Genomic DNA, 25,670 nt, shown 5'->3' on the forward strand with positions numbered 1-25,670 from the left:
TAGAATATCACATGAGCGGCACTCACCTCTGCGTGCGGTTTTCCGCCATCGGAGATGCACTCCAGTTCGATCGGAAAGTTTTCCGTGACGTAGATTCTGTCGCCCTGCGTGATCCGCGGACGGTTGGGCGGCACCAACACGGTCAGCGTGGCTTTCCTGGACCTGATGGCGGGTTCGTCGCGCTTGCCCGTGCCCACCTGGCACTGGTACACGCCGTCGTCGTCCAGAGTCACGGGATTCAGTTTCAAGTTGAATTCGCCTGGTGTGACGATCAAAACAATACATAAACACATATTCATATTATAATACAACAACAGCACAAATAATGATGGTACTATATAAATTTATTTATATATAATATATATGTATGATTATAAATAACAACAATAACGACTGCACGACGGTATGATGTCGAGCACTTGATGGGTAGGTGACCACTATTATTATTGTATACGTATATGCCACGTATCGGGAGCATTGACAGATGATGGGTGGAGGGCTATTGGGAATTTAATATAAAATTGTTTGTTTTAGCCTGTATATATTAAAATATAATAATAAAGAAAAAAAACAAACTCTTTAGCCCCCCCCCCCCCCGCCAAATACAAAATTCATAGCTACACTACTGCCAAGTACGATTTATTACGTATATTATAATATGCAGTGTATAATATTAATTTATCTAGACAATAATAATTGATGATCGAATGTTAGATATTACGTAATATAGTTTTGGAACTTTTGAGTCGAAACTTCAGAAATTTTGTACCACTTTCAAAATAAACACGTGTATGAGAAAAAAACCACTGAAAAATAAAATATGCCAAAATCGGTTAAATCACAAATTCTAGTTTTGTAGCTTTAAATGAACAGTTTTGACATCATTTACGCCGAATTCACGTGATTCACTTCGACTATACTGAAAATGATGGGTTATTAATTTTTTTCTTCTCAATTTCGAATTCATTCAGAAAATTTAGATTTTGATGTTTAATTGATATCTATCTAAATAAACTAGGTTTGGGGTTTTTAAAACAGCCAATATTTTAACATAGTATTAAACTATAATAAAATTTAAACAATCTCGAAATTAATGTTTGTTGTAAAAGTTCAAAATTACCGATGACTGTTAATATTTTTCCAAATTTAATTTCCATCACTTATTGAAGTATAGGTACAGTACAAAATTGTTAAAAGATCTGATGAAAATATTATTAATTGATTTTATCCGCAGGTATACAATATCGCCAATATTTTTATTGCCTAGATAAAAGTGATATTATATATTACTTATAACGCATAGGTATATTGACAAAAGCAAAAATATATATTTATCATTATCCAGATGTAATTCAAACGATATTTTAGTAGTAAATATTCTCGACGCTGAATTAATAATAATAATAATAATAATATAGACTATAGAGTATTATAGCGGTCATCGTCGGGTGGCAGTCAAGTCAGATCGAACCGGTCGGCGACCGCCATATACATTATAACCACGACACTGGTTGTGGTGGTCGAGAAGTGTACATACTATACACATACATACGTAATAATAATATATGTACATATTATTATCATGGTATATATTATGTATACATACATACGACGGTATTACGATCGAAAGAAGTCGAACACCTGTTGATGCTGCTGCTGCTGCTGTGCAAGTCGTCTATATATATACACATGACGACGACCTGTGTCCTGTACGTCCTACCTACGCATATACGCCCGATGAGTAAAACTGGATTTGTCTGCACATATAGCGGGTTGGCAAGTGCGCGCACACACACATATTATAATATTCTGCAGCATCGACGACGGTTAGGCGTAAAAACGAGATTATAGACGATTTTCAAGAGTACCTACAGAGAGAAATATCAGACCGCGCAGTGCAGTAATTATCGCGACCACGGTAATAATAATAATAATAAGTAGGTCTTTGGTATTCGAACGGGATCAGCCGACGACGGAGGGAAAAACGCTCATCGACACGCAATTCGGTGTTCACAATATACGTCATGCAGTTTATAGGTAATAATATTAATATTAATATTTAATAATACTAATAATAATAATAATAATAATAATACGAATGTTCCGAAAAATGAAAATATACATTATAGTATAGTGCAACATGAAAAACGCCCATTAAAGTGTCGATTCTATACGTACATTGTATATTATATAGGTATAGGTACTCAGTTGTATTATAGTTGTTGTGTGTTATTATATTATTCAATCAGCTTCTTCTTATTATACAATAGTTTTTGGTTTAGTCGTTGAACATTTAAAAATAAATATTATTGTTTCGTATGATATTTCGCAGTGCTTAAATTATTCACGTGTGTGCATTGCATTATAGTCTATTACTGTATTTTTGAATAATTATTATACGTTATATTCATCACTGATGTTGGTGTGTCTGTATATTATGTTTGACGATTTTGTTTTCTTTTTGGTGATGGCGAGGAAATAAGAGAAAATGATAAAAATTATTAATTTACACGGTGTTTCTAATCATCAAGGCTGATCACAAGACGCCCATGTATGTAATTGTGTGTATCGTCTTCGTGTAATAATATGCAAAAATAGATAAAGATCGAGATCACTATTGAAAATAATAAACTAGGAAACTATAATATTATGTATTTCATATATAAATAGAAAAAAAATGTTTTATCATCGGTTTATCATCGGTTTATGTCTTGTTGTTAATTTTATCATAGACCATCTCTGCTGCAACCCTAAAATATCATATTAGAAAAACACTCTCACTCTCTTAAATATTAAAAAATTAATTTAAAATATTATCGAAATCGCGACAGGCCATTTCGGTCGATTCAAAAAACAAAAACAAAAAATACACCAAGTTCACATCTTGCTCAACACTGGTCGGTAGGAGCCCTATACTTTTACGCGAGGATTTTGAGTGATTAAAAAATATTTGAGTAATTTTATTGATTTCATCGTAGTAATTGGAATGCGAACGGCGCGGAAAAAACACACTATGAAAATGAATCGATTTAATTAACGTTTAATAATTATTATTATTGTTTATGGACACGAAAACGAGTAATAAATGAACATTAAAAATGTTTTAAATTTCGGCAAATAATAAAAGTATAATATATTACGCCCATCGAGTTATAAATACGTGGCTATATATATGTATGAATAAATAAATAAATTACTCGATTCCATTTACGTAATAATTTTGATGTTTATAAAATATCGGATGATAACGCTGCAACAACGGGTAAACTAATTTCGAGTTTGCCTACCAAACAACGTATTTTTTATGGGTATTTTTTTTATTCAATCTCTTTAAATGTTAATTTTATTATTTTAATATCATTGAATGTTTGAACTGAAATTTCGCGTTGTAACAGTATATTCTGCACCCGTTAAAATATTTATGCACACAACAGAAAGTATAATAATTATCATTTGAATTCTCGAAATCTGTTATATAGATTATTGTTGAGTGGTATAGAAGTATTGGTAGTGTCAAACACGTCAGATTAAAGTGGTCAGGGATGAGGGGGAGGGAACAGGCCCGTTGATTTTAAATGCTTATTTTTTACTACAGTTTACAATATATATATATATATTTAACGCACCACACACTCAAAAGAAATTTCAAAAATGAAATAAAAAATGTCCACGTCACAAAAAACTTAAAATTTACATTGAATTATCGATACATTATATATAAATAAAAATTACATTGATATAAAGTTTGTAAATTAGTGAAAACGAGTTATATTATTGTTATATTATAGTCCTATACGATAATAATATGTGCATCATGGTACCTGTTGACTGTTGTATAATTATTATCGAATCAATAATATTAACATAATATTCAATTATTATTAATTTATATTTGGGTGTTTCGGGTACGAGGTAACAATATTATGTTTTTAACATCGTATTATAGTGTCCAACAATTAACACAATATAATTTATTGTTGTTACGGTGATTGTGGTGACTATAATATGTAATAGCAGCTTTGTTTAAATAATTTATTAATGTGTACGGTTCAGAGTATAATATTGTGTAATTATTATTTCGCTATACATATATATATAAGTAGGTACCCATAAAATATTATATGTATAATACATACTTTTTAGAAAACAGCTAGTACTGCAGTGAGAAGGGTTGAAAGGAGCATACACCAATTAGTGATCTCCCGGACACAATTATGGATCTTTAGTCGCGGTGATAATAATAATAATAATACTTTTAAAAACTTTTGTAAATTATTGTTCTTAGGCTGTAGTATAGCTGCAGCGTGCCTCGGATATTCGTAGAATTTACCGGTGAAAAATAGCTTTTTTACGTAATATTATAACAGTTACAGGTCATGTTTAGTAATATAAAACTTATTATCCCCTTAAATTTCAAACAACCAACTATGTAGGCTTATTTATTTATTTTCTTATTAAAACAAATTATATTACAACAACCACGGCTACAGTACCTACACATAATAATTTTATTTATCATAATATAATGAATAATTTTTTTCTTCGAACATTGCACCACTTATATATATATATATATATATATATAGTTACAACATCATACCGGAGCAAGTTTTAATTAAAACGTTTCCACGTGAATTAATTTTCGAACAAACGAGATTTAGCAATTATTATTACACGCCTAGATATAGATACCTACCTACCTACTGCACAGCATCATCATGCAATAATTGTAACACTTACAGGCCGTGTACGTAATATAATGTTTTAGATCTTTATAGTATATAAACCTCGGAAATCAGAGTCGTACATTATTTATTGCACTTGCCTACAATAAATGCTTGTCGTAAAATAAATTGTTGTGAAATGCTTTAGATTGTCATAAATTAATAAAACAATAATAATTATGATGAATGGTGGGTTATCTAATCGGTGTGTGTGAAGTGCGTGTTTAAAATTTACCGATGAGAACAATTATATTATTCTTTTATGTTATCATCAAATTGCAATTCATCAAAATACTATTTATCATATAGTACCTATACGTACACACACGCACAAGTACAATAATACAATATAAACACAATTACAACAATAAAAAGTTCGTATATTGAACGGTGGATGGAAAATATAATACAAAAATTTTTTTTAATTAAATTATTTAATATTCAATCTATACCAATAATAATTTATAATTGTACAAACTGTTAAAGTAATAATTTTACAATTATAGCTCAATATCAGATGTTGTGTAATATTTACGTTTTACGTATAAGAAATATTATAGGACAAATAAACCATTCAATTTACACACAGATTCCAGACAGGGAACTCATTGAAGGGCCATCCGTCGATGGAACTAAAACATGCTAAAGTGGAGATCGGTCACGACATCGCGTTGATTTTGGGCCATTTAACGATTTGATGTCTAATTTATCGGAAAAATGTCATGTAGAATGTATGTCAATATTTCGAATGTCATATAGGCACACGGTCTGCAATACTACTGCTACTGTACCGGCGTAAAAAATTTAAAGCGCATATTTATTATTATTTTTACGAGATTTATCGAATTCGGTGTTGTATAATAATAATAATAATGTAACCATCGATTTTCGAGAGAGTGTTCTTACGACAGAAATCGACCATCGTTTAACGCAGAACATAATGATATGTTAATGTGCTCGTACGCGCGGTATAAACCTGTGTCTGCTGCAGCGTAAAAAAATAAAATATGAAATGGAATATTAATCGGTACAGACTGCGATAATAATAATAATAAAAACCCGATTGACTTGTTTGTAATAATTTGTGTACACAAAATATTATGCCTACACTATAGAATGCGCGGGTAAGTTGGTTTCGGAACTCAACGTTTATATATTATAACAATATTATAACTAGAATCGCAACGGACAGATTTAAAGAATAAAACTCGCGTTTCACAATAATAATAGTAATATTATTATTGTGTCAAACCCACGAGGGGTTTTGCACTTACGCGTGCACATAATATTATATAGATGCTCCGCTGCAGCAAAATGCACTGCGCATAGTCCCGAGGCTGCGGCGAATACAAACCGATTGGTTCTGTGGGTCTAAAGAACACATTTTTGATACGCGAGATCAATATGATTGTCTTTCATATTATCACTATTATTATGTTTGGAGGTGCACAGTCGAATCGTAACGCCGTATTTATACTGCTGGTACACGTTAATAATAAATAATAAAAATATAACATAATATCAATGAAAACAAAACATTATGTACGGCTGTCATTCGATGTATATAGACAGATAGTTTTATAGAAATGTATATTATGATATTATTGTATTATAATGGACGCGTAAAGATTTCATTGAAAAAATCTTTATGGGAAACGGACGGCGGGTGGCGCGTCGTCGTGGCGGCGTCGGTATGTTTTTTTTTTCGTCGTCTCCGTCATCGGTTTCTTCTGAACTATAGTGCACGTCAATAATTCAATAATAATATCGTACATATAATGTCATTTGATAGAAATGTATTGTAAAGATGTGTGGTGAATTTTTAGACGGCAACTATAATATATCATATAGGACACTGCAGGATGATTGTTGAAAAAAAAAAGAATAAACCTCATTCATTAATAATATTATCAACGAGACCTGTTGTAGATAGGTTAGGTCTGGTTATTACGTCTGGAGCAGATAATCGTAGTAGTGAGTAGTTCCGATGAATTGGTCCTCGCGGGTTCTTCTGTTTTCCAGTGAAATATATAAAAATCAGCAATATACCTATGTCATATTATGTACCTACTCATAAAACTACCCCTTTCAAATCAAAACGTCTAACACAGATATTCTCAAAATGTGAGGCGGGACCCACCGGGTGGCCGCGAAAGCTTTTTAAGTAGGGGGAGAGGTCTCAAGAAAAATTCAAAAATCAAAATTGTATTGGTATGACAGAAAAAGATTTGTGCAATTTGTGTAATAATAATAGGTATTATAATATTTTTTTTATGAGTGGGTTTCACATCTGAAGTTTATCAAAATGGGGGGGGGGCTGTTCTGAAAAGTTTGAAAACTTCTGGTTTAATATATTAACGCCTAACGCGAAACTATTATTAATTATAACGTAACCATTATTGTGTCGCGATGGTTAATACAAAACGTGAACTTCGGATAATATTATGCAATTTAGATTTCATACGATGTCCAAAACATTGAAATATTATTAAATTGTTTTTATATTTGTTATTTCAATCATTATGTTTACAATTGATATAAATAAATATACATATATTATATATGCAGGGTGATTCTTTATCAAACAACACTCATTATTTAAAAAAGTATTGACTTTTTTCAAATTTTTTTTTTCAAAATTTTAGATTTACACTCTTCTTGAATTGTTTATTTTTTTTTTCACCCTTATATTTATCAGATAAACCACTATCAACTTTTGATTTTAAAATGGTAACCTATACTTAAAATTTCATAAATTAATAAAGCTATTTTAGATTCTGAGCGGAGCGATGAATGTATTGATCACGTTTTGGGGCAGTAAAAATGCTTTGATTTTTGACTTCAGTACCTCGTTCGATCAGAAAGTGAATCTAGTTAGTACTTTGGGGGTCAAAAGTAAAAAATTCTTAATACTTTTCTAAATAATTGAGAAAAACAAACTAAAAATTAAGGGAAAAACGGGAAATTTTACGCACACTCATTTTTCGACAAAATCGATTTTGGTTTTTGATGTTTCTTTAAAACAAATGACCATAGATACATGAAATTTTCACCTAATATTTATATAAGTATATTCTATCCACCATGCAATTTTCAAAAAATTTCGACTTAAGTTGAACTATTCATAGGCATTTCAAATTTTCGATCATTATTAGTTTTTTTAAAATTAATATCGATAAAAATTTATTTGTTAAGCAGAAAAGCTTGAAAATTTAATACAAGGCTCTTAACATATTGTTACAATAGCAGTTGAAAAATAAAAGAAATTCATAGTTACAATTTTTTTTTATAAGCATTCAAAGTTTGAATTTTGACAAAATACGTAAAACTCACGAAAATTCACAAATTATTTTAAGCTAGAAATTCATAAAACATTTTCTTTTTAAATCTAAGATTTAAAAATTTAATACAAGATTCCTTACAAGTTTTTCAATCTTTATCACAAATAAAAATTCCACCGGAAATTCAAATTAAATTTTTATGAGCATTTGAAATTTAAATTTTTACAACATTGGATTTTCACTTTTAGCGATTTCCTTATTTTGGTGTAACTCTAAAACCAATTACCACAGATACTTGAAATTTTGACTGAATGTTTATATAGGCGTTTTATATATTTGATAAAATTTTCAAAATATTTAGATTTGTTTTGAGCTGTTTACTGACATTTTAATTTTTCAACTTTTTTAGTTTTTTTTTCTATAAATATCGATAAAAATTTGTTTGTTCGGTAGAAAAGCTTGAAAATTTAATATAAGGCTTCTAACACATTGTAACTATTGCAGTTTAAAAATATTAAAAATATTAAAAATTCGTAGGCACGATTTTTTTTTATAAGCATTTAAAGTTCAAATTTTGACTAAATACGTAAAAATTACGGCAATGTTCAAATTATCTTAGATAGAAATTCATAAAAGTTTTTCTTTTTAATTCTAAGATTTGAAAATTTAATACAAGGCTCCTAACATATTTTTACAATAGAAGTTCAAAAATAAAAGAAATGCGTAGTCACAATTTTTTTTTTACAATCATTCAAAGTTTGAATTTTGACAACATATGTAAAAATCACGAAAATTCGCAAATTATTTCAAACTAGAAATTCATAAAAAATTTTCTCTTTAAATCTAAGATTTGAAAATTTTTAATAATCTATAATATATCCTAGACAGATAAACCGTCTTCGCTCAGAATCGTTTTTCGTATACAATGATATAATATCATTGGATTCAAATTTAATTCCATCCATTACAGTAACCCACTTGTAACCTACTGTACAGCAGAGCGACATACACGACTTACCCGCTTTTTTTTATTAATTATTACGTTAAAATTTCGAATTTAGCGCTAGTAGCTTATGAGTTATAGATATTTAAAGTTTAGATTGGCAAAGTGGAGTGGTACGGGGTTACCCCGCAAAATGTTTGGATCATTACTCCGCTTGTCTAAACTTTAAATACTTATAACTCATAAACTACTCGTCCTAAATTCGATTTTTATGTATCAAAATTTTTAGAAAATATTCTGCTTTGGAATATGAAATTAAAAAACTATGCTGCCATTCAAAAAAGTAAAAAACTTATGGAAAAGGATAAAAAATATTTAAAAATATAACTTTTTAATAAAAGCGTTGGTTTTTTAACAACTTGAAACGATGTAAAAAAATATTTTGAAAAAAGTCAATACTTTTTTAAATAATGAGTGTTGTTTGATAAAATAATAATCACCCTGTATAGGTAATAATATAGCTATAATGGTACAATAAGTACACAAGTGAAATTGTATTTAAATATGTCTCTACTACTTGTATTCTATTAATTTTTGAATTCCTATTTACAGTGCTTAGAAAAAAAAGAATTAGACCATTCCATAAAGTTTAAACTTAAAAAATTCTAAAAACATAATGGCCTTGGCTATTTAGTTTCTTTTTTTTTATTATTATTAAAATAAAATATTGACCTGCAGGTAATAACAATTAAGTGCCTAACTAACGCTAGAGCCATAATAATAAACAAACTAATGTCAAAATAAAAAGTGTGCTATATGTATAGTCATAATACTTTCATGCAAGAGTGAATGAGAGGTGTTTCTGTGGATGTCTTTTTGATGGGCACGTCATTAAAAATAACACAATTTACTAAATTTACGGTTAATTTGGATAAGTAACTATACATATGTAAAAAAATGCAGGTACTTAATAAATTTGATAGCTCCGTAGTCGGTTATGTCAAGGTCTCTATATGATCAAAAGTTCAAAAGTGTTATACTTGTCCGTGTACAGATATAAATTATTAGATATTATTTAATTTATTAGGTTAGGTGTGCATTCAAATTTCTTGAAATTGATCGTCAGTAAGGGTTATGTCATAAAAAAACACTCAGTGGGAACCAATTCAGATAATCAGATGTCGATTTTTTTGGCGCATGAGAACCAATTTGGATGTCGCTGTGCGGATAAAACCAGTTTTGTTTTAGTTTGTAAGTATATTCAACTATATTAGGTAGGTAGTAAATAACCGTGGTTCATATATACGTGGTTTGGAACTTTGAATTGTTTTGTGCAATCAGTCGGTCACCTGTTTAGCGGGTGAAATTCAAAACGAAGTTAAATATAGATACCTACCAAATTTTGAAAATAATAAAAAGTTATATATTACATAATTATAACGGTAATAAATTTAATTTTCAAAAAACAATATATATCGACAAAACACGTTCGAAACAAAAATTAAATCAAAATTGTTAAAAATTCCAATCAAAAGACTTAATTTTGGCAGGAGGCAATACAGACTGTACGACATACCTAACCGTTGTCAATGATCGTTCGGAACGACTATGAAATTTTTTGTTTTTTACTCGAATGAGTTACTTTTTTTTCTGTTATTAACCAACAATTATAGATGCATCAACTTCACATAATGTGTGTGTGTGTGTGTGCGTACGGTTTTATATAGGTAGAAAATGAACTAATTGGAAATTGCACAAGGCGAGGGGGCCGATTATGTATTATTATTATTTATTATTATTAATATCTTTGAACGGAACAATAATTACAGGTATAGCTAGTATAGGTACCTATATCGCGTTATATGCGGTATATAGGTATGCGGCGCGCGGTCGTCGATGCTGCACGCAACAGAGCGAAATTAATTTGAATAAAATAAACAACAGGTGTAACGAAAATCTTCTATAGGACGATCAAGTGTGTTACAGCAACAATAATGATAATAATAAATAAAACAATTAACAGCAATGTAATATATATTTATATGTTATAATAATAAATTAAATAAACCTTTTACTTACGCCGAAGACACGCACCACTGCAGTCTGCAGATATAATAGTGTTGTGTTTTTAACTTATAATAATGATAATAATATTCTGATGGCTGGCGACTTTTTGTATAATATGCGTTTCGAATGAAAATATTGGATTTGCCTACGTCGAAATTTGCAATCATATAGCAATGATGGGGTGAAATCGATTACAAAAGTAGTTTCTGCCACATATCATAGGAATATTATATAATACCTGCCTGTATATAATGTCTTATTTATTAATATAAATATTATTATCTTTTATTATTATTATTATAATATTATTGTAACGTCTGTATGATGTAGTGATGATAATTGTTTTCATCTCTCATCGTCGGACATAGCTGCTCACACGATGAGTAGGTGAAAATATTTTAATGATTTCAAATTTTTTTTAGCTGTTAACCGCTTTATTGTTATATAATATTTACCGAGTATACATTTTTTTAAGCAAATCATTCAATATTAAAAAAAAAAAAATTGATTATTAATAATATATTATTTTATCAGAGTAAATATTATAACAATGAGAAAACGGATGTTTATATAAAAAAACAATATCACATTTTTTTTTACATTTATTCACCGTTAACATAAACAAATAAAATAATATTTTAAAGACCAAATTCTATAGGAAGTTCTTAAAATGTTTATATAGGCAAAATAGTTATTTTCACATATTTATCGATTCGTTAAGTTAATAAGGGGATGTAAGCACACTGTTTCTCTTTGTGTCACACTCGCAACATAGACAAAAACGCATTTACAAAGAACATTATTTTATTTTTATATTTTTGAATGATTCGTAGAGTGTAAAATCACAAACTCCAAAAATTATAGGGAATAAAATTTTCGAGGTACCTATGACATTTACTCGGTTTGTAAAAAGTATATTATTGTCTCAAAACAATTTGAACATCATTTAAATTTACGAGGAAAAAATGTTTATTCTGAAAGTGTAATTCGAAGTCAAATAATAATAAAATATTATACAGATATTGTGTCAAACCTTGAAACTATTATCACCTATATAATTTTCGTAAATAGCTGATTTTACTCACAGATTACTCTGTAAAAATCATACTATAAAAAAAAAAATGCATTAGGTGAAAGTGTTCTATCTATATATTTATGGTGGGACTGAGTCTCAGACTCTGAGAGCAAACGAATAATTGCTCAGGCATTCTCTTAAGTAATTAAAATGTTTATTCGTCGAGTACACATATAATAGAATAATTTTAAAAACATTATTTTCTTATAGATTATAATATATTCTACAATAATTCTATACAAGTTCATAGTGTGTTACCTTCATTTATTTCTATTTTTACACAGACCGATTTCCCACTCAAAGTGTCAGACAGCAGTAATAATAATAATACAATTTTGAAAGATCCTAACAATAATTTAAAAATAAAGTCTTCCTCTATGAAAACTTCCTGGCCGTATAGTACCTAATATAATAATAATAACAACGTATAGTTCAAGAGTTTATACATTTCGTTATAATGATGTCTCTGCAACTCCTGTAGGCTCTCCAATCGTCGCGTAGATACCTGTTTGAATAATGGTATATATGCAAAGGCGAGCATGACTAATTTAAAAGTTATTTTTTAACTTAACCAGTTAGTCCAATTAAATTCAACTTAACTTTTTGTTTTGTTAAAAATCCGTTTCAAGAACTCGGGTTGTAGTCTAGTAAGGCAATGTGAAAAAATAATACTTTATAGTTCAATTAGAACCATGTTTGACATGCCATAGCCATTAAAATATGATATGTATTTGTACTAACACTAAATCTAATAATTTGTTTTTGTTTCAATCACTCTGTGGCCTGCAGCGTACATATTACGCGCAATGATTTTAAAGACGAAGCAACAAATGAAATATATTCTTTGATTTAATAGTTTAGTTGCCACTAATACAGACAATATGATATAATGTTCGATAAGATGGATGACTGTAAGATGTATTTTGAACAAAATATTTTATTATTATTTAAAACAAATTGATTGTGAGTTAGGTATATCATCATTCATCACTATTCCAGCGATCTTGACTTCTTTTTAACCGTGTCAAGCTTTTATATTTTTCTGCATATTGATTTTAAGCTTTTAGAGTTATAAAGTTTGTTGGCTATTATCGACGTATAGCCAAACGTTAATTTTACTCAAAAAAAGTCAGTGGTTTTTATTAGCTCATCCGCCTTTGAATATACACCATTATAATTATTCAATATAAAATAGATTCAACGTTAAATTATATGCCTATATATAGTATATATATTTAATATAATAAATTAGTTAATACAGCGTACATACCTATAATATATTATTATAAATAAAAAATAAAGTTCAAACGCTTTAAAAAAAAAAAATTAATATCATTAATATCCTCGAATCGGCATAACTATATTATACTATTCCGTGTAAAACTATATATAATACGTTTAACTACTAAAAAATCTTGGTAATAATAATATACGAGTATGAAGGTGCACATTCTATGATTACTACTATGGTACTAATCAAAATGTATATACATATAAAGTCGTGTGATGTGTGCGTGTATATAATACATAATATTATAAATAGTTATCGAGATCAAAATATATAGGCACTTATTTAAGTGCACCGAGTTAGATTTACCGAACAGCATTGCAGCAGCTAGCAATTATTTATATTTTAATGAAAACAATATTATACAATATAAGATGTATATACAGGTAGGTCATTATATTATTATGATAAAACGAATAAAACGTAACGCATTAGATGCGATGACGAGCTACTGCTGCTGCTGCTACTGCTGCACTGTTATGGCACGCGCATAAACGCGTAAAATGCATTATTCAACACTGCACCTGCAAGTGATGATGCGATTTACAATTGCACTTTAGTCGAGTACTTGTACGTACCATTAAAATAAAGGCGCAACGGTGTTTTAATAATGTAATAATACATATTTTGCCCGATAAAAATATTATGCAATTAAACGTCACACAAGTCGTGTAGGTATAGCTTAAAACAGGTTGAGGGCTGCAGTTGCACAATCATGCATTTCGTCGATTTGGGTCGACGGGTGCAGAATAAATCCATGTTTCTGCGTGTGTCGTGATGATAATGCAATTATTTATGAGGTTTATTTACGCGCGCAATTATACAGGATTTCCTGTGCCAACGATATACGTTCGTAGTAATATAATATACAGTCGAAATCCGTATAAAAGCGATCGCGTTGCAGTCCGCGGTCCGGTGTGCAATAATAACAGAAACTTTGTACTGTGTGCATGTTATAATATACTGAATGCAATAACAATAATAAGTAATAACAATATAATAGAAGATCACCGCATTACGACTACGAAATAATAATAAAAATAATATCATATTATTGTTTTAACGTTCAACCTATACGACATACATAGGTATATTATGTAATATTATTAATACGATCGAAACCATATATTATATAACGACTAGGTGTGACGGTTTCAAATTTTTGGGTGCAACGAAAAACGATGTTTTTTCTAAATATCGACCTATAATGTACCGTTAACAATTGCCGCCAAGCAATCTCAATTTAATTTGAATTCGGAATTTTGAAATTAATACGATAATAATTTCAAATAATTATATTTTTTATTCTATTAATCATCGTTGGTCCTCTTCAAACATATTATTATCCTTAGACCTTAGTACACAAAGTCAAATGATATTGAAGAACAACGCGTTTGAATTTCAACGAAGATATATCAACATTTTCAATAAAATCGTCTGCTTAACCACATAATTTGTATGTAAAAATGGGGATTTGTCGTTTGGAAAATAACTAAACAGGGACAATACTACTAAACTGTAAAACAAAAGTAAGTATGCTCTTTAAGCAAGTAGTTGTTATACTCAAAAATTTCAAAATATATGAACTTGGGGGAGGGGGGCGACTTTATAATATTATGGCAAACTTGTACCGAAACCGTTGTCGCAGCAGCGCAGTTATTTTTACGGAAAAATTGTGGACGATCGTAAATCCATTCATATGGGTAGCGATGTAGGTTACGGCTATATACCAGCCATCATGCCGCTGTAGACGAGTACTTTACACTTGGCGGCAGGTTAAGTTTTCTTCGATGGGTCTCCTAGACCACGCTCACCCAACGTCAAATTATATGTACAAGTCATCGTTCAGTGGGTAACGTGTGTAACCTTCCCGTGGGTGCGTTATTCGCTTGTATACATAAATGCATATTATAATATATTGTAGTCACGTTCGTAGAAATAATTATCGCGAAATTATGGACATTTCGGATAACCCTAACCACTCGTACCGTAGCGGTTTGCCATTAAATTCACATCGAACGGTGCTGCAGAATACAATATATATGTTTAAGGATAATATGTCAATCGACCGATAACACATAAATTCGGCTGTATATATATATATATGTGTATTCGAATAACAGAACAAATGCGGGGAGATGCGACGAGACATTTTCGACTTTGAAATAATGGGTTAGTTTGGGTTTGTTAGTAGTTATTAATTAATTATAATAAGATAATAATTATTTAATCTGGTATCGCGTGAGTGGTAGTACCTACTACTTGATATATTATAGTTAAAACATTTTCAAACTGTTTTTGTAATTTTATAATAGTACCTACCTATATATTATTATATCGACGAAAGAGAGTCGGGGCATAAGGTTCGAAAAAGTCGAACGCTGCAGGTATTTACAGCGAATCAAGTACGTAATATTATTTAAGATAAGAAATCTGTGAATGTTAAATTTTCGGCGGTGGACGGTCTCAACTTAAAGACAAGTTTTTATAATAATCTTTGAATAAAACGTTTTTTACAATATTATAATATCATGTACAAAGAGTGATTTTTATTTTATTATTAACCAGATTCTCGAGAATAAAGTCATCATTATGTGTCACCATGTCATATCGCAGTACAGGTATCATATATGTCCACAAAAAGAGAGCAGACAGGGAAAATGTGGTTGGAGGAATAGGGGGGGAGATGACTTCATTCCAGTCAAGTCCTCATCAAGTAAGTAATACATTTTATATTTATATTTTTTTAGAAAATTTAGAAAATAAAACCAATATAATATACCACATTTTTTTAATCTTATCTGTTCTATATGAGCTATCCTAATAATATTATCAAGATCTAAATAAAGTTTCTAAAAAATAACGTGGTTTTTTTACCAAAAATAAAATACCGAAATCAGATACCTAACATAATCAATCGATTTTTATTTTTATTTATCTTACCTAAGCATCGGCAACTATGGCCATTAATGCATTTTTGTCGGGTGATGGTTATACGGTTGGTCGATAAACACGAGTATATGGTGAGCAGATTCTTCGCTAAAAAATCAACGTAATTTGCACCCATTTTGATAATGAATGGTGTAGTGGATGGTACAGTATCTCGTCCCTACCGCTTTCCACGAGTATTTTATCCACCTGTATAATACATGGTAGACTCACGGGATAATTTGACCTACTTTCGTCTTTCACCCATAGTCGTCCTTAAGAGGATGTTTTGCCCGCATGTGTCGACTCCGCCTTACAAGTGCGCAACATAACAAATTTGACGAACAGCAGATCACGTTTAGCTCCGTTAGTTCAAAAATTATAGAGTGAATTGACCTCTTATAAAATTTAAAGGTGGGAATATTTTTTAGACGACCTCGTAGGCTTTTTACTATATTTTAATGTCGAAGCGAGATATAAGTATTTTAAGATGTACAAAAAATGTACAATCTAAGATATCATCTTACTGCAATATTATAGAACGTATATAATACTTGGACCGCGATGTACATATTCTTTACACCGTATATATTATAATAGTCATATATAGGAACGTATACGACGTCAGATGGATTATTACATGAATCGAAACCCACTCTGTATAGGTACTACACACGCTATAATATGGACCTTCAAATATATATATAATACTATACACAACAGCGAAACAAACATCATATAATATCGAGGGGATCGCGGTTGAGAAAATTTCTGACCATAATTTTTTATAGTAGGGCTAGTATATTATATTCATAAACATGCGATATGGTAAGTCTTTTTGAAACATCGTCTTATAAATTTTCAATAGCAATGTCCACGGATTGGCTAATATTGTCACAAAATGTGATATATTATTATTTCGGTTTTAATAATTACAAATTATTGGCTAATAACTATTAACTGTTGACTCAAAAAATGTATGTATTATGAAAGTTTCTTGATTTAGTTTGTGATATGATGTATAATAATTGTAGCTAAAAGTATCTAACTTCATTCGATTCATTATACAAGACGCTTCTCTTCCTTACTCAACGGTTGATAACTATATCGATTTGAATGAATTGTGTATTTTATTATATGCTTATTGTCCAACAGAATTAAATACAATAGGGTTATGTTGCATAGTATTCATAAGTCCTAGTCCTAATAATCAGTATGAAATTTACGCGTAGGACGAGCGTGACCACCAGTGGGTCACTATATATAATATATTGTGTATATCATGGATGATAAGCTTTTGGCGTACAACATTTTGGACCGTTTCACCGCCGGAACGGTTTTTTATAATATAGGTTATATGTCTTACAGAAAAACGCGTCATAACTACGATAAATACGGTTCGTGAATAACAACAACTAAATACACAAAAAGCAGTAATGCGTGTCGTTCGGGTGCAATAATGTACGATGCAGTATAATAATAATATTGATAATAATAATATTACCGTTCGCGTCACTTCCGGTCATCGCGTATCTGGGGTAACCGTGGTATGATAGGTTCCTGTTGGTACCCAGCGCGAAGTCGTCTTTGGTCCACTGAAGCTGTCCGGCCAGACCCGAGACCTTGCACGGTAGAGACACCGTCGAGTCTACCACCGCACTCTGATCTTCTGGCTCGACGGCGAAGGATTGTTCGTTCGACGACGCACGACCGAACGCGGCCATTACGATGGCCGCGCACATGACAATAATCATCAGTCGTCTCGTCATACTCGTTCATCTGCGAACGCGATTACAAAAATATTAATATCGTTGTGTAATTCATTCATCTTACGTATTACTATTACTACTAACTGCAGTTGTGATTATTTATTAATATTATAATTTTTTTTTTTAAATTTCCAATGCACATCAACTGCTGCAGCGCGATGATGATGGTTATATATTATATTATATCAGGTTTTACAACATATTTACATCGGAAATGATTGGGCGTATTAAGTTGGATTAGGTGAATATTGTTTTCTTAGAAGTTGGATTATCATAGCGTTATTTATTATCGTGGTCAGTTTATTAACTCGACCTTAAGCATTTTGAACAAAATGTATATTATATATGCAAATATTCTTACATGGTCCGCAAAAAACATCAAAGTGGGTATAACATTATTGTACCTATTATATATAAAATACGGAGCATTAAACAAATTGTTCGGTGAATTCATTTTTGAAATATTATACTACATATTACTTACTATGTACATTTTAAACAGAAACTAAAAGTTTCGTATTCGCGCTGCACCGATTGTTATTCTGACACAAACAATAATACCTAGCTGCAGAGTATACGAATAATACTGCTGACAGGCGTCCATCAAACGCGTATGGATTTAACTGTAATTTATGCGTAAAATCAACAACCATAGGTACAACTTCTAAATATTATGCAGTAATATGAACTTAACACTAAGTATAATAGGTAGTTAAATATAATATGGTATAATAATATAATAATGCATTTATGCTGTTAAAATAGCTATAAAATTTAAAAATTATTTCCATTTTATATAATTTAGACTGTATTTATAGCAATCACATATCATTATAATTTACAGTTAAAGAATTATATAGGTACTGTAATATTACAGTCGAATTCGCAATTTTTTTCCTTGTGATATAATATAAGTCTTTAATTTTTAATGTTATTGTTTAATCAATTACGATGATCTACAAATAAAATATTCCAACAGAAAATATATTAAATACTTTTTTTTTCATATAAAACCATAAAATCAGTTTTTGTGCAGATGATGATTTGATGTGAGATGTGCAGTGAAAGGCGTTCGCTCGTCTTTCCTATAATTATGTTAAAAATATTAGCCCCCCCTCCCACTGAAATTGTATTATGGATTTCCACCTATGATGGTTATACCACCTCTCCACCATTTGTAAAATTAAAACAGTTTAAGATAAATTTATGCATACAGAATCCCAGGTTGTCGTCGTTCTGGACCATAATATTTTTTTTTTCAATATTGTTATCAGTAATTATTATAGTTTTTAGTATTGTTACCTGTAGATAAGTTTCTATGTAGTTTCCTCGACAAGTGAAAAAAAAAAGGTTATGAGATCCTTATCCCTCCCACAAAAAACTTTTTCCATTTGACTAAAAAATAAAAATAAAAACCTTTTTGAGTGGGTATAATAATGTATATATAGCAGCCGATTCGTGTAGGTGTATGGTCTCGAAAGTTAGTGTCGCGAACACACGCGACGGAGATATCAGAGGAGTTTTACGATATTTACGATTTTTGCAAAACGAATTTCTTGTAATTTTTATGCATGAGGCATCTTACCTATACACAATATACTTAAGCGCACACCCGTGACGGATTTAGCAGAAGTGAGGGATGGCATTGGTTTAAGGGCCACTTGGATTTTTTTATTTTTTTAACTATAAGCATTGTGTACGTCGTGCAATATAACAATTTAAAAAGAAGTTAAAAAAAAAAACAAATTCTGCTTTATACCTGCTGCAAAACTTGGAAAATTGTTTTAAAAAAAATTCAAGCTTACACGCGTATGATACATATATAATATATATGTGTATTATTATGTTACCTAAATATGATTATTTAGTGTTAGGCGTGAACGATTTTTAATCCACATATACATAATGTGAGTTTTAACTACCTATTTTATTTTAAATGACGATCTGCTGAGAAATTGAATTGAGCCAGGGCGATGTCATATAATTCGTCATGTATAATGTTTATAATTGATGTAAGTATATAATATAATATAATATAATATATAATATAATATAATATAATATAATATATAATATAATATAATATAATATAATATAATATAATATAATATAATATAATATAATATATAATATATAATATATAATATATACATAGATATTGTAAATTAAATATACCTACTTATTTTCGTATGTTTTTGCATTTTAGTTGACCTATTTCGAATAAAATATGAAGGCGAGACACATCAATGAGGGAGAAAACCTCTGTATGAAAAATGAGAAGTTTTTTCCAAAGAGGACAATATATCATTTTATTATTTTAGTATCTAATCGTTGCACTTTGCTGCAACTGGACACTGATATTAAATTAATTTTTTTATTTTCAGACAAAACGTGGGCAAGTCCAATATACAATATAAATAATAATTACATATATAATATCAAATGCACGGTATAACTATAAATACAGGCATTGGCGCTACTAGGGGGTTGCTTTGGGTCCTTAGCACCTCTAAGTCAAAATTAGCACCCTAAGATGTTGTTTAAAAAGTTCCTCATCGTCCAAAATGTGCATCATTCAAACGAGTGTAGGATTATAATTTTTCGAATAATATCATACAGAAAGGGGAATGTAAATATCAGAAATCTTGCGTGAATTAAATACGGAAACTCGGAATTGAATAAACACAATTATTATTCACCGGTTCATCAGGTAGGTACATAAAAATAAGACATCATTAATACATTTTTCCATACAAGAGAGTGATTATAGTCCCAATGAGATGAGATGAGTAGAAAGTGAGTTGTAGTCTTGCGGCGGGTTGGATGGTGTGTGGCAATTACCCGTGAGCAATATCGTTACGATTGTTATTACAATATTATATTTTTTGTAGAATATAATAAAAAAAAAATATTATATCTGCAATAATATTTCAGTTCGTCGGTAATGAATTGTACTATATAACTACATTATTATATTATGAGACGACGAGCACGGGATGATGATAATATGGCGCAACTGCATGCAGCTACATTGACTTCCGCTATAGGTCGTATATACAGAGAGCAGGCGAACGTTGGTTATTATGTTTTATTTTTTTTCTAAAAATCGATGACTATGATCGAAATCGCTACGATATAATATAGCTTCCGATTTTACAATTATTATTATTGGTTTTTGTGTCGACTTACACTAATATAATAATAATATTGCCGATGGAATGAGCTTGAAATTACGGACGGGCTACGCCCTGCATGTACGTAGTGTGTGTGTGTATTATATTTATACACTATATAGTCACTATCGGCTATATAGCTGCTATGTGTCCCGTCGAAATGGAACACGAAAAAAAAAATAATAAATAATAATATAATAAGTATAGGAAGAAAATCGCTGGAAGCCGTTTTTGTTGTGGCCATCGATAAACGGACGTTTGTGTCCACATATATATTATTATTTTTTATACCATTATAATATATTATTATTATTATTATTATTGTATCGTATTCGTCTTCGTTGGATGCAATGATAAACGTGTACGCTTTGGGTTTTGAATTCGATCGCAAACGCCTTTCTGGTTACATCAGTCGCGACGTTACAGCAATTTACCCGATAAATTATGTATTTATTTTTTATTTTTTGACCTAATATAGGGTGGGAGTCACACTCCGATGAGACGACAACAATAATCTATTATAATATAATTATTATTGTTACTCGCCTCGACGACACATTATTATAATTATTGTTATTATTCAATATTGTCAAACATTAAATCATTAATGCAGCGCACACACATACTTAGGTATTATTATTATTATTATTAAAGAAGGCATGTCCTGATGAGACGACGATGTCCACGCGTGTACCCACATATCATTATAATTGCGGGCGGGAATTAACGACGATCGGATTGTACAGAAAAGATATAGTTCTCAGATAAAAAAAATATAATAATTATGTAATGTTATAAAAATGACGACGACGAATTCCGACAACGTTCGCGGTGGCCGTTTAAAAAGAGAAAGAAAATTTTCGTCCCTAATATTTGAGCCGGCTGCGACGAATGTTTTCCCGGTCGTTTATATAATACATATACATGTGTGAACAGCGAAGTGTAACACAACAATGGTTATGGTATCAACAACTGGTATTATATAGGTATGCATATTATATATTATTATTATTATTATTATAACGACGACGGCGACAAAGGCGATGAGGAGCGAACGGCGATTTCGATCGAAGAAAAAACACCTCGTTATAGACCCACAAACTTTTAATCGCGTATACCACTCGTCGATTATAAACACCCTTAACTCATCGGCTGCAGTGGAAAGGGTAGCTGCATTATACCGAGTGGTGCAAGTCGCTATAGCCATTACAGCCGTTAACTCACACACTATTCGTAATTTTAAATCGATTCGTTTGAAATATTATGTTTCACACTGCAAACTTCTGCAGCGATAATAAAATAAATTCGTCTACAATAATATTGTGACTTATTCAACACGCTTTACTATTATAATATATCGACTGACTTGTGACTCGGCTTGAACTCTATATAAATTCGTCAGCCGAGCGATCATCGTTGGGAGCGTATGTAATTTGTGCAAAAAAAGCAACAAAAAAAAACACGTTTACGACGTGTAATTTGCGCCACCACGTCTAAAAATCAATTTTAGTAATTTGCGACACGCGAAACTAAATAAAAGAGCATTACGCGTAATAATCTGCGCGCCATCTTGTGCCGACAAAAATTGTAATTATAGTGCCACCTTAAAACATAACTAAACAATATTAATTATTGTGTAAACGGTTTACCATCATCATGGTATTGTAGTCATCGATCAATCTACGAGTTCATTTAAATTGATATTATATACATCTCTAGAAAATTATTAAAATGTACATAAAGTAAAATAAATAAACGTAGGTATATAGGAGTATTCACACGTACATTGACAGCCGACTTTAACTCATTTTATGTGTACATAATAAGTACGTTTATTATTTATACATACGCCTCGGAAATACGTTTGTATTTTTCTACATTTATTATTTCACTAATTTGTATAAATGTTTAATGAACGAAATTTTACTTATTAGTTATTTAGTACATATAACTATATAAATATTAAATACATAAAGTAGGCACGGGTGATTCTCGTATGCATTTGTTTGTTTTGATTTATGTACATTTTAACAATGTTAAATGTTACTAAATAAATTGGCGTAAAATACCATCGCTTTCGGTAAACGAAAATGAACGAAATACAAAATTCAGAAAGACCCCAACCCCCCCCCCCCCCCCTCAAAAAAAAAAAAAAAAAATTGGTAAGTTGTAGTAAATGGTATCCGCGGGTAAAGTAGAAAACAGAAAAGCACCACGCGAAAAGAGGACAATATTAACCAAAACGAGTCGCGAATTCAGTCGGTTGAAGAGGCCATTTCCAGCACTGGTATACGCTATATAGACGATGACTATTATACGACGACGATTCCGAGCGAGCGGTCGTGTACACAACTCGACGATATTATTTTTAAGTATATATAATATATAATATGGTTATAGGCAATGTATATTTGCAGTGTACAACACAATTGGATGACGACGGTGCCTCGTAAATGCAGTTTACGACCCGTAAGTATTATACACACACTGCACGGGCAACTATATACGATCAAAATATATACCTACCTATCGTGTTGTCGTCATCGAGGTGGTGGGGTGGGTGTTGTGCGAGCAGGGTGTGTGCAACGTTGGAAATCAAGGGTTGCAATTTCCACCCTTTCGGGCGGTAATTTTAATTCACCATTTAGCGTTTCGGCTCAATGCTTGCAGATCGTAATAATAATATTATTTTACATTGCAGTAGATAATAATATAATATAATTATATTATTATATAGGATTCACGACAACAATATAATAATAACTATTATAGTCTCCAAATAGTCGTTATTCAATCAATTAATATTTTATTCGTTTTAAGTATTAGCAGGTAGGCCTAGGTTTCAGGGGCATGCTCCCGCGGATTGGATGAGGGTGTCGTATAATCCTCTGTTCGGTTTATATTTATCATATGAGCGATAACTGATTAGACAATTGGTGTCGAAAATGCATATAACTAACCTTCTCAAAAAACTTAGCAAGCTACTGCAGAGTGGGTAGGTATATGTAATGTACAAATCGAGTGAAACTCTACACAGACGGTTAAAACTGCATATAACGTTTCTCGGGCGGCGTTATATTAAAAGCAATAAACGAGACGAGTTTTTATATGAATTTAAGATTATATTTTTTGTTGGTTTCTCATTTTAGGTATCCCGGGTTTCTAAAAAAACCCATCATAATAATACTTAAAAGAAGTTAAGGTCAATATATACTGCAGTGCGCCTGTTTATATATCACATGGAAGAAACGTTAACCTTCATCCCCTCGCTCATCAATAAAGAAGTCTGCTGATGTTTTCGGTCTTACTACGCCAGATTTCAGCGCGACTAGCCTATGTAGGCGGTAGGTACGTGTATTTCAAGAAATCGAGGACGTGAGTCCATAAAACGAAAATTTTATTTTGGGGTCTACCAATAATGCTCTCATCTTTATGTTTTACGGTCACGTACCTACCTATAATACGAATTGCGTTACTTATTTTTTACGGTCAATCTACCGATTATTGCGTTTGCCTTCTTGTTTTATAGGTTCCTATAACCTACTTGATCATTTTGTACAATTTAAATCCATCAAAATTGAGTAGGTAACTATCTTGTGCATAAACAGAGGAAATCAAAATAATATAAAATTACAAACTCATCAATGATATTACAAGTCTGGTCATAAACGAGTTAAAAAGTTTAAAATTGAGTTAATTTTAATTATTTTTTAATTTAATATTCGTAAGTTAACTAATTTTTATCGATATAAACTCAGTAGGTAAATAACGAGTTATACCCAGTCAAATTCAATAAGTTTCGTTAATTTCTAAATAATTTAATAACAAATTATTATTATTGATGATGCATATTGCATATAAACATTTACTTTTTATTATTATAAAGCCATATTACTGGTTGTTTACATGATATATGAAAAAAATACTAACTCAATTAAAAATTATAGTTAACTTGTCCAGGCTTGTAAAATTACATCGACAAGTTGATGCTTTTACTATTATTATTCCCATCCGAATGTGTTTTTGTCTTAGTAAAAGCAGTCATAGAACAGTTAGTAGAACACAAACCGCTTGCATAAATTATATTAAATTGCAACAAGTCTCGGAAAGTTAACGATAATTTTTAATTGAGTTAATATATATATATATTTTTTTTTTTACTAAATACTGTACTTTTTTACTTTTAATCATTACATTTACACGTAATAATACATATTTTTAGAATAATTAATACGAATACTATACAATATTATATTGCTGAATTATATTAATATTTAACGTTTAAAAAACAAGTCAACAAGTTACGGACTTGACCTGCAGTGATTAGAACTCATTATTTGAAAATAAGTATAAGATACGTTTCGTATATGTTTTCAGTTTATTCGAGTTGATCATGAAACGATAATAATAGAATAAATAATA

The 25,670-nt window shown here is 30.6% G+C and overlaps 1 protein-coding gene across 1 annotated transcript in view; it reads right to left on the bottom strand.

Moving 5' to 3' along the window:
* The window catches only part of rst (irregular chiasm C-roughest), a 266,079-nt gene that overhangs the window by 209,948 nt on the left and 30,461 nt on the right, over positions 1 to 25,670 (bottom strand). Inside the window, exons 2-3 of the mRNA XM_089215933.1 lie at positions 17,811 to 18,085; positions 27 to 259 (exon numbers count right to left, since the gene is read on the bottom strand). Coding sequence (XP_089072059.1) covers positions 27 to 259; positions 17,811 to 18,075 — 498 coding nt within the window. The 5' untranslated portion in view covers positions 18,076 to 18,085. The remainder of the gene's footprint in view (positions 1 to 26; positions 260 to 17,810; positions 18,086 to 25,670) is intronic.

The sequence above is a fragment of the Diuraphis noxia genome, unplaced genomic scaffold (genome assembly GCF_037042655.1).
Source record: "Diuraphis noxia isolate RWA-SAM2 unplaced genomic scaffold, SU_Dnox_SAM2 contig0001, whole genome shotgun sequence".
Lineage (NCBI taxonomy): Eukaryota > Metazoa > Arthropoda > Insecta > Hemiptera > Aphididae > Diuraphis > Diuraphis noxia.